A 12,210-nucleotide genomic window follows, 5' to 3' on the forward strand; every position below is an offset into this window, starting at 1 on the left:
TGAACAATTTTTTTTTTTTGCGTACGGTTTAGGTTCACTTTCATTTTGTTTACCAGTTGTTGTTTCTCAAATGCAACAGAAATGGCAGAGCTTATGAGTTGGGTAACATGGTGGTCGTGGCAGTGCGACCGCTCACAAAAATGTATCGCACACTGGCAGAAAAAAATGGTTGCAAAATGCAGTCTGGAGCCCTGCATTAATATGTGCTTTATAAGTCAAAATAAACAGCCAATATGCTTTCAACGTGCATACTATTAAGCAACTAGTTAGTAGTGGAAATTTTTACCGTAAAAAAAAAAAGTGTTACCTTGTTTTCTTGATTCAGTGCGCCTCTTTATTCTTAAGTTTCTGTAAGATACACATTTTTGTAACGCTGATTATAAACACACAAGCAAGTAAACCATGATACAAGGTTTGTGTACATGTGATTTCCTGATTAACACAGAGAGGACAGATGATGAAGATACAACAGAGGCTATAGGATATGTGCAGAATAAGAAAGAGGTAAAAGACTCATTCCTCCTCCACTCCAGTATCAATAGGTCAAGCCATGGCCGACAGGCTCATTACCATCGCATCACTAGATTCCTGCCGCACCATCCATCAAATAGCTTACCAACACAGGAACAGCATGTTTACTACATACCGAATCATGCCTTTATCTCTTAATCGACAAATACACTCTTTCTCTTAACAAGTGTTCAGCCCTTTTGACTGATAACTGCAACTGTTGTCTCATAAACTATGTCTCAGAACTAACGACATTCTGATGGAGAACCTTTATGTTACCCTTATGGATGTAAAGATTCACTAAACTCACGATGTGATACCATTTACGATACTGATTTCACAAAAATTTATAAAAGTTGGCACAAATACCATTGAAATTGTATGATTTTACAAATTTTAACCACAATGAAATCTATTTTTTTTTTAAACAAAGCCTTGTAGCCTTTAAGTATTAAAAAAATGTTTTATAGTAATACCTAATAATACAGATTACTTTCAGTCAAAATAAATTTTTCAGTCTTTCAGAGCATGTTATCAACTGCAGAAAGACGATAACAAAGACCCTCAGCTTTGACTGTTTTTCATATTGCAGTATTAATTTGGTACAAAAGTGTGTTTACTTTTAACTTAATTTGTCGCGCAAACACCTTTTTATTTAAACCCTGTCATTATTAATTTGTTTTGTAAATGTTTGCTTCAACAGACTCCCACACAAGATGACTATAAATCTCAATTTACTAGCCGTCACAAACAACAACTTACAGGTTATGAAAGTGCCCATAGAACTCATCACAGCTGAAGTGATGATTAAAGGTGCTTTTCATCACATTGAACGGTACACTGTAAGACGCCTGCCTTATAACTTCTCATCACCGCCCCCTCCCCCAGCCATCCTTTACCCCAACCGCTGCTTTTAACCCTGCTGGTTAATGAAATTCTTTCATCTGGGTCCCTCTCCTGTCCATCACATTATTCCCCCTTCAATTCTTCAGCGCAGCAACCTTACAGCCAGGAGGATATGTCTCCGTGCAGCCACCTGACAGCTCTTTGATTTCACTCTCATCCTGTCTGCAACAAGCTATTTGCCTTCAATCTCGCTTGCCCCATTTTCCAAACACCATCTTGGCTGATTTGTTTGTCTCACACTTGAAGTAAGCTCCCTAGGGTAATCTTGATTTTTCGGTGTAAAATAAACATGTCTACACTCCAAGCGCCGATAAAACATGAAGCATTGATTTTGTTACAGTCTGAACAAATAGCCTAAGACAGTCTTCAAACTAAATTGTTTGCTTTTGAAATCATATTGTGATGAGGACTTCTTTTGTGTGACAGAAGATAAAAACAGAGACAGAAGTGGAGCATGGAGCTTTTTATTTATTTATAAGTTTTTTAGTTTTTTTTTTAGGTGAACAATATTTCAGTGTCACACTGTTCTTAAGTCTCATTAATCCCAATATCATATCACAGTAAATTCTTAATTTTACAAAAGCTTTTCCAAAACTCAGTAGCATTGACATGATTTATATCATATCGGATGACTATAGTTTTTTGGGAAAATGAGAGCAATTTGATGCATTTAAAAACTCTCTTCTCCACTTAACTTAGATACGGTACTTTTCTTGACAAACTACAATGTGGAGAATACAAATGTTTAATAGTGGCTGTGTTCAAAGTTCCTGGTTCAGCTGTAAATTAAAAGGATAAAATATAGCATTTACTCATGTTATGCCAAGCCTGTATGATTTACTTTCTTCTTTGTTTTTCTCTATACAATGAAAGTCATTGGGGTCCAAAGAAATTTCTGTTTTGAGTGAACTCTTTCCCCCCATCCATTCTCCAAGCCACTTATCCTTTGTACAGGCTCACACGGATGCTGGAGCTTCGTCAACTCTGCTTTAACATTTATTGGTTTGACAGGACTTTTATTCATAGCAACTCAAATATATTTTATCAGTCGGTCTATGTGTTCTCTCAAATCTTTGACCTTGGTGTTGATCGTGTCACTATCCACCAGTTAACCTACAGAATTTTTCTTTTCAGAAGCTTTAAATGTGACATTGAAAAACCTAATGTAGCATTTTCAGATGACTCATTCCTTAAACATTGTACTTCATCTTGAAAAGCCACACTTTGTATAGACTTGTTTGTTTTATACAGACACGGTTGATTCATCCATTTCATTATTTCTTTGAAGAGTAAATGTGTTTCCCATCAGCATGTCAATCTGTGGGTTTGTTTTGCATTTTTTTTCATTTTATACACAATTGGTTGTCTTGAGGAATATCAGATGAAAACTTGACCTCAGAATGCCCAGGTTTCTTTTTATGGGCTTTCTGCCTCATTTTGGAAAATACATTAAAACAGAAGTAAAGATGAGAGAGAGAAAGAACTTGAACTTGCTTTGACATGAGCTAAAATTAGACAAGAGCTGTGTACTACCTTATGAAGATATGGCTCTGACATATTATTTTCTACCTCCTCTCATTTACAGGTAGTGTTTCTACAGTTAAGTATGAGCTTCAATTTTAAAAATAAAGATAACAGACTTTAGTTCCCCAAAGAATGTTCAGTTTATTCATTATTATGTATTGTTAATATTAAATGGTTATATGTCATTTCTGCCAGTGGATTGCCTCTTGGATTTTAGACTTTAAAGTTTCTAAATAAGCATCTTGGTCTGTGGAAACCAACCCCAAATAAACAGCCTCTTTATCCAACATAAAGCTTCACTTAGGAGAAAATATTATCTTATATTTTGTCTCAATGAAAACAATCTTTAATTTCTTAAAACTATTTCAGTGTTGACTATTTAATATATACAGTAAATGACTGTAAAATGGTACAGTATCACTATAGTGGGCTGATCCATTCGGAGGACCCTACACATGAAGAGTACCATTTAACATATACAATCCTACAGTTTCTATGCAAATTGTATGCCCCAAGTGCTTCCTCCATTTTACATCACAGCTGCAATTGCAGAAGATCAGACCATGACTCTTTGAAGTCTCTATCCTGAGACACCCACCCTCCACTCAGAAGCATAATAGGGAAGCTGCTTGAGCATTGCCTTAGGAGAAGAATGAATCATCACTACTGCAGCTCACTCGCTTTCAGGGTCCTACTGCCCAATTCCTGCTCATTCAAAGGTCTGGATAATTGAAATCGCACAAGAATGACCCAGCGGTCATTCTGGTAGGAACTGAAAGGCCTCAGAATCAAAAGTACAATGTCACTGTGACATTTTATGAAAGGTTTGTGTCATTTAACATTATTTCACTCACAAAACTGAAAAAAGAAAAGAATATTGTTAAATGTATTTGTCTGAGTTGCTTTGTAAGTGAAACCAGAAAACACCACACGGGCGAAAACTGGACCGTTCCGTCACATTTCAGTTCAGCACTTGAAAACAACACCAGAGGGAGGAGTGAATGGAAGGTGGGAGGGAGGAGGTGGATGGAGGTCAGCGTTGGTTTGGCAACAACAATTTCATTTGAACGTGGGATCTAAAACTGTGAAGATTATTATGTAAAATTTTGCTCCAGGCTACTTCTTTTGGCTTAATTTGGGATGTCAGCACTAAATTATTAACAACGGATGGCATGTTTGATACAGCTATTTTAAGTGGAGTGGCAACAAGTCAAACGCTGTATGACAACCTTATGATGAAGCAAGGCCTATATGATTTCTGCTGAGTAAACGTCAGTTTGTGAGCTTGACCTGTTAAGTAATCAGAAACATTGAAAGTAAGATAAAGCTTACTTTTGTGAAACTTTTTGTGAAAAATGCAACAACGAGATTTGATTGCTTGGATTTTTTGGCTGCTGGTAAAAAAGCAAATTGCAATAAAAACTAATAAAAACACATCGAAATACACATGGGCTCTGAACTGCCCCAGCAACTGGATAAATATACACCTGTGAGTGATCACAATCTGTTTGATCTTGCTTTTTTTTTTTACTTTATCGACAAGTTCCATTGAGACCATTGCCTATCCAGGGTTTAACTTTGTTGTACATTAAATGCACACTACATGCGTTTTTGAGGTGAAAATATTTTTTTTTATTATCGAGTGAGTACTGGCAGCTTATGTTACTTGCTCAGGCAACATTTTTCACATCCAAGTCTTTTAGGACTGACTTTCTTCTTAAAGTCAGTGGGTCTTGGTGTAAAATGACAAATCTGCTCTGATATGTTGAGCACAGGCAATCATGTGTGTACCTCAAACCACCAGATCATCCATGCAGAAGAGCTGATGAATAAAACGCTTCAACCACAGATGGCGATAGAAACTAATATAAGTATAATATATATATAATATATATATATATATATATATATATATATATATATATAAAGTAAGTATAGGATAAGTACAGTACTGTAGGTGGTGGCGAGGTCTTTCTAGATTTTGCTGGGCTGGTTTAAAAAGATTTTGTACTGCAGAATTTATGTGAATAACCCTCTGAGGCCTGGCATTTGGAATTGAAGGATGATTTTAGTGCTGAGGGCCTGAAATGCAAATTGTCCTTTGAAGAGGCATCTGGGGTATTTCATTATGGCAAAGATAAACAGTCCTCTCGCTCTCACTGTATCAAGTGACCTGAACCTCAGCACAGTCCTTCGAAATGTCACATGAAGTGGTGTTTTCGCAGGGTTTTGTGGCCGTTCTTTGGATTACGTTGGCTGCAACAATGGTGCATCAAAGATTAAGGTTGTAATTAAAGCCTGAAGTGCTATAACTGGCGCTGTTATTGCTCTATGCAATCAGTTCCAGTGCCACTCTAACCATGTGCTTAATTTAACCTAATGAGCAACAATAAAAATTCTTCATCAAATGCATTTCACCTGCCATACTTTGGTTCATGATTATATATCACATACAGTGCAAGTCTCTCATTTAACCTCCTTGATGCCTTGAGAGCTGAAAAAATTAGTTATAATTACAAAATACAGATTTTCAGTTGGATTGATGTCAGAAAATTATGTGGATTATCGTAGCATGTTCTGGGGCTACTCCAGTGTTCATATGATCTAGTAGCCTATTTAGGGTCATTGTCTCAAAACAAATAAAACCATTTATTAATCCACACTGTTAGAGATGCACAATGTCAAGGCTGATTAAAAGCAGTCTGAATTTAAGGTTAAAAAGGGCTCTTGATATGATTTAATAATAGTTTTATACCTCTGAATTCCTCTGTTTTGTTATACCACCTCCATAGCTTTTACAGCTCATTATCACTTCGCTTAAGCTTGCTGACCAAGCCTTTATCTTGTTTAGTGAGTTTAGAGTGACAACCTGTTGTAAGCAACATCTGGGTACTGTAGATAACAGCGTCTTGTTCTTGCTAGTTAAATCAACAGTGCCCTCAGGTCTCTTTAAGGAATGTTCTTCGAGCCTTGTCTTTAAGAACCCTTGAATTATCCGGAAAATGAAATATATTGTCATATTTTATAGACACCTGAAACTTGCAAGAATACTAGAAGACAACATGCAATAACTTCATTCCGTGAGTTGTTGACCATCCGTGAGTTTTTACCAGGTACAAAATCAGTTCAAAGCCATAGAATATTTACTGACAACCACAAGACAAATAACAGCAATTTTCCACTGTGTACCTTCTGAAGATTTTTCTTTTGCAAGGGCGATAGTCACTTATCAATATTTCAGTGTAAATATTTAACGTGATTTTAACATGGTTTACAAGATATAGAAATGATTCTGCTGGCAAATTACAGGCCTCAAGCATAATTTCCCTTTTATCTTTTACTGTGAGATCTCAACCTGTTTTTCTCTATAGCTGCATTGGTGTAGAGCATTAAAGTCAGAGTTATGGCTATGTGTAATGGCATAACACCCTCATGTGTCTACAAAACACATTATCATCTTTTGTTCAAGCCAAATTTTTTACAGCCCTGTCATTAAAGGGGGAAATGGATGGGTTCTTCTGTGTGGAGTGTGGAGTACATTTACAGTGTTTTGACTTTAGACTTTAACTTTTAAACCTATCAGATAGAGACACCGGATTAAACACCATTCCACTTCAACCCCTGAAAGGTTTTCGGATGAAATGACAGGCTTAGTGAACATTTAAATGTTTCTACATTGAAGTGGTTCTCAGCTGCAGTGACCATAGAATCCTATTGGATCACCTGATCTTCTGAAACTTCTTTTTCTCTTTCCAGCCTAAAAAATCAGCTGTGTGTCCAGTGAACCAACAGGAAAAACAAGATGATTGGATTGATGTCAGACAAGCTGTGATCAGCTTGCCCAGGATTTTCTGCCTCTATTCTGTCCTCCCTTTCTCTCTCTCTCTCTCTCCTACCGACGCTGTTGTCTTACTCTCGACTTGACTGCAAAAGAAGATCCTCTTAAAGTCAGCCTTTAGTCATCCTGAACCCTTCCTCTACAGCAGCTCTCCTCCTCATGACTCGAACACAGACATCAGACTCTGAATCTCTGAGGAGATGTGACTTCATCCAGTGGCACCCATCCGCTACTTATTCTGTTTTCACGCCAGAAGTTTATATAGCTAATCTCAGTCAGTTGTTGTGTGCATGACTGAATACTGTATTCATTGTCACTTTCTCAGCTAAGCAATATTTGTCCAAAATCTGCCAAATTAATAGTTAAAAACATAACAGAGTTTAGCATAAAAAGAGATTGCACTCTATATGTCTCTCATTTTTAATGCACTATTTGTTGTTTGTGTGCAAACAATACACGTTATACAAATATCTATGTGTTTTTGGTCTATTAATATGGGCGTTTGGGGAAGGGTTCTAATGAAACAAAATGTATTAGATGTGTTTGTCGTGTGTATGTGTGATCTGTAGATGATGAATGGGCGCTTGAGAATATTTGTAAGCTAATGTGAGCCTATTCAGATTTCTGCTCTGGTTTTTAATACATTTTTGACGTTTTGAACAGAATGAAGTCATACAAGTCTTCAGAAGATCAAGCAGCTAATCCTTTAAAAAGGTATTTTAAAATATAATATAGTTATTCAAAGGTCATTATTCATTTGCACTACCTGTATTTTTATCTGTTAAAGTAACAATTGGAAGATTTACTTTAAAACTGAATTTATGACCTTTTATTGCACAGCTCTATGAAATACTTAATTCTGATTAGTCAGTTTTTGCATTCCAATGTCAAATATTTCTGCATATTGTCCATTCATTTAGGTATTCTTTGCTCTGTGCTCATAGTCTGTTTCTTTATTGTCTCTACAAGTGAGAAATATAGAGTTATTTCAACCCAGATCACCTCAAAACAAAAACATGTTGATGTAAGTACAGTTACATCGTCATTATCACAAAACAAACTCTTTTAAAGTGATAAAGACACCAGACAGGGTTAATTCTTTAGTGATAATGGTCCTTATTACAGAAAGATGACAATGTTTATTCTTTCTTACAATCAAGAAATAGCAAAATCTCTTAAATGACTCTTAAAACATTTTTATCAAGGCCAGATCTTTAGATCTAAACATGACATATTTAGCCAAGTGTGGTCGGACTTAATCGGTCATAATGTATATTGAGGTTTTAATATAAGAGCAATTCAGTGCACAAACAATCACCGCTCTTTCACAAAGATGGAAGTATCAATTTATGCATTGTTTCATTGGAACTAGTGTGTGTTCCCTTTAAGAGAGCAACTTCCTGTTCTCTCCCTCTTTGTGCTCTGGGTCGTGTGATCAACGGTGTCTGAAACAAAAATAAAAGGCACTTCAAATCACTTCCGTTACACTGTTTTGATTTCTAACCTCTTTTGTTATGTAATGCACAGTAGATATGCTCAGTGGTTTATTTCTCGGTGGGACATCATTATTTCCCAATTTGAGCAGCAAGGAGTGGCACAGGTTCATAATTCACTCTGCAGCGAGCATAAGCCTTCATCAAATGTAATTAACATTTAGACGTCCCATTTTTGACACTAATTATCCTGCAGCATGACATGAAATTGCCTGCCAGAACCCCGCTCTGCTTCCGATACTTTACCTTTGATAATAAAAAACAATCAGCTGCTACTCTTTTCTATCCTCCTTTTCCTCTCAAAGGACCGATATTCAGACAGCCATGTTCATTCCAAGCACCTCTCCACCTTCAGACTCTTTGCGAGTCAAAGCTATTTATCTGTTAATGAACTTTTCTAATGAAACATTCCAATGCTGTGCCCCCCTTTCATGCATTCTGACCCGTAGAGATAAATTATTCTAATTAAGTGATGCCGGCAATGGCAGCACCTCATCAGAAGGCCCAAGTCATTAATTCTGCTCATGAGGAAATTTTTATAATGGAATATTAATGGAGAATTCTCCCAAAAGTGAACTGACTGTGTGAAGATGTTAAAGTAGAATGACAGTGTGTAAGAAAGCAGCCATGTCCATCCCAAAAGAGTCCTGCTGTGACTGGCCTGACTTTCAGTCTCACTCAGGTGTACAGAGCTATCTAAGTCTGCCCGATTGTTATTTTTGGTATACAGGTACAGTCTTGTTCAAAATAATAGCAGTACAATGTGACTAACCAGAATAATCAAGGTTTTTCGTATATTTTTTTATTGCTACGTGGCAAACAAGTTACCAGTAGGTTCAGTAGATTCTCAGAAAACAAATGAGACCCAGCATTCATGATATGCACGCTCTTAAGGCTGTGCAATTGGGCAATTAGTTGAATTAGTTGAAAGGGGTGTGTTCAAAAAAATAGCAGTGTGGCATTCAATCACTGAGGTCATCAATTTTGTGAAGAAACAGGTGTGAATCAGGTGGCCCCTATTTAAGGATGAAGCCAACACTTGTTGAACATGCATTTGAAAGCTGAGGAAAATGGGTCGTTCAAGACATTGTTCAGAAGAACAGCGTACTTTGATTAAAAAGTTGATTAGAGAGGGGAAAACCTATAAAGAGGTGCAAAAAATGATAGGCTGTTCAGCTAAAATGATCTCCAATGCCTTAAAATGGAGAGCAAAACCAGAGAGACGTGGAAGAAAACGGAAGACAACCATCAAAATGGATAGAAGAATAACCAGAATGGCAAAGGCTCAGCCAATGATCACCTCCAGGATGATCAAAGACAGTCTGGAGTTACCTGTAAGTACTGTGACAGTTAGAAGACGTCTGTGTGAAGCTAATCTATTTTCAAGAATCCCCCGCAAAGTCCCTCTGTTAAAAAAAAGGCATGTGCAGAAGAGGTTACAATTTGCCAAAGAACACATCAACTGGCCTAAAGAGAAATGGAGGAACATTTTGTGGACTGATGAGAGTAAAATTGTTCTTTTTGGGTCCAAGGGCCACAGGCAGTTTGTGAGACGACCCCCAAACTCTGAATTCAAGCCACAGTACACAGTGAAGACAGTGAAGCATGGAGGTGCAAGCATCATGATATGGGCATGTTTCTCCTACTATGGTGTTGGGCCTATTTATCGCATACCAGGGATCATGGATCAGTTTGCATATGTTAAAATACTTGAAGAGGTCATGTTGCCCTATGCTGAAGAGGACATGCCCTTGAAATGGTTGTTTCAACAAGACAATGACCCAAAACACACTAGTAAACGGGCAAAGTCTTGGTTCCAAACCAACAAAATTAATGTTATGGAGTGGCCAGCCCAATCTCCAGACCTTAATCCAATTGAGAACTTGTGGGGTGATATCAAAAATGCTGTTTCTGAAGCAAAACCAAGAAATGTGAATGAATTGTGGAATGTTGTTAAAGAATCATGGAGTGGAATAACAGCTGAGAGGTGCCACAAGTTGGTTGACTCCATGCCACACAGATGTCAAGCGGTTTTAAAAAACTGTGGTCATACAACTAAATATTAGTTTAGTGATTCACAGGATTGCTAAATCCCAGAAAAAAAAAAAATGTTTGTACAAAATAGTTTTGAGTTTGTACAGTCAAAGGTAGACACTGCTATTTTTTTGAACACACCCCTTTCAACTAATTGCCCAATTGCACAGCCTTAAGAGCGTGCATATCATGAATGCTGGGTCTTGTTTGTTTTCTGACAATCTACTGAACCTACTGGTAACTTGTTTGCCACGTAGCAATAAAAAATATACTAAAAACCTTGATTATTCTGGTTAGTCACATTGTACTGCTATTATTTTGAACAAGACTGTAAGTGCCTTTTAGACCCCATAGACCGCATTTCACCAAAGCCATAAATAATCCATTGCTCCAAGAACCTCTTCTTTGCACTTGTGCTGGAAAAGCAGATCCATAGGAGGCCTGTATCAATCGGAGTATCTGTTTTTCCACATATGTGTTTTCATAGGATATCCACATTGTGTAGAGCTAACAAATAACAGGAAGTCAAAGCAAGTCAACAGTGAATGCCTGTGACTGTGTAGATGTGCATAATGTAAACAATCTTCCAAAACCATAAGATGGTTTTTCACTACCAAATAACTGCATGTGAGCAGGTAGTTTGAAAACAAGACCCAAAGTGTCTGCTGGTGCATAGCAACAAGAATGGCCTGAGATACCAGGTGATGGAAGTCACTTATGATTATACCTAATTTTGCTATGTTTGATTGCAACATATAATAATTGGTGTTAATAGTGTTGATTGTCTGTTAGATTACGTCTTTAATTGATTTTTCCATAAATTTCGGCCATATGTACATTAACTGACAGTCACCACTGATAAGCTACTACTCAATATATTGTATAAACGTTATTTTCTGTAACGCTGCTTTGCAACCATTTGTACTGTGAAAAGCGCTATTTTATTTATTGTAAAATAAAAATATTTCTAGCAAATAGAAAAATAAACTTGAAAAAGATCATTCTTTGGTCAGGTGAAAACTAACGGTAAATATAAATTAAAAATAATAATTTTGGAATCTTGTTTCCACTGTAAATTACAATTTCCATTTAAAACTTTAATGCTATTAAAATTCATTTTTTTCCCTAAAAAGTTTCTGAAAAATCCAAGCCATCAGAAATGAACATGAATCTAGTTTTTAATTATTCATTAATATTTTTTTCCCTTTATGCATAAATTCATTATGAATAAAACCCAGAGGGGTTGTGAGGGAACTGCAGGGGGTTGCAAAGATAAAAAGAGCTTATATTTAATGAAATCATAAAAAAGTCAAATTAAAATTATTAGATTTAAAATAAAACATCTAAATAACACAATTATTAAAATGATGAAAAATTACTATATATAACTATATATATATATATATATATATATATATTTATTAACCGTGTTGCGTGATCATTAACCAATTTCAGAAAAAAAGTTTCAAAAAAGCATATTTGTAGATAATCTCCATACAGAATAGGAAACTTCATTGGTCCAATCATGTAAACTGCCTTAAGACTCCGACAAGACACCTGATACTTATTGACGCCCACATCTTATCCAGAAAAATTGGTTTTGATTGTTCCTACACGGAAATCATGCTTAACAACGAACCATAATGCTCATACGTAATCACAGAGCGTAAATGGAATGAGTCATATAGAGTAGGTTTATAAAAGAGGAAAGAGCGGAATAGATTAGCTGCTGTCTGTTCCAGTTAGGTCTAGCATGTCTGAAGCCCCGGCTTTAGCCAGTGGGAGACGTCCAGGTTGTCAAGGTACATCCATCCGGACAGTCTCCCACATTGCCCCTGTGCGGTTCTATCCTTTGCGGCAGTATAGTGGTTATTTGCTTTTAGAGTGTGTGTTTGTAAACAGCTC

General features: G+C 36.6%; 1 protein-coding gene across 1 annotated transcript in view; it reads left to right on the forward strand.

The window, feature by feature from the left end:
- The window catches only part of zmat4a (zinc finger, matrin-type 4a), a 67,546-nt gene extending 59,311 nt beyond the window's left edge, over positions 1-8,235 (forward strand). The window contains exon 7 of the mRNA XM_026211784.1: positions 6,697-8,235. Coding sequence (XP_026067569.1) covers positions 6,697-6,724 — 28 coding nt within the window. The 3' untranslated portion in view covers positions 6,725-8,235. The remainder of the gene's footprint in view (positions 1-6,696) is intronic.
- The last annotated feature ends 3,975 nt before the right edge of the window (positions 8,236-12,210 follow it).

The sequence above is a fragment of the Carassius auratus genome, chromosome 30 (genome assembly GCF_003368295.1).
Source record: "Carassius auratus strain Wakin chromosome 30, ASM336829v1, whole genome shotgun sequence".
Lineage (NCBI taxonomy): Eukaryota > Metazoa > Chordata > Actinopteri > Cypriniformes > Cyprinidae > Carassius > Carassius auratus.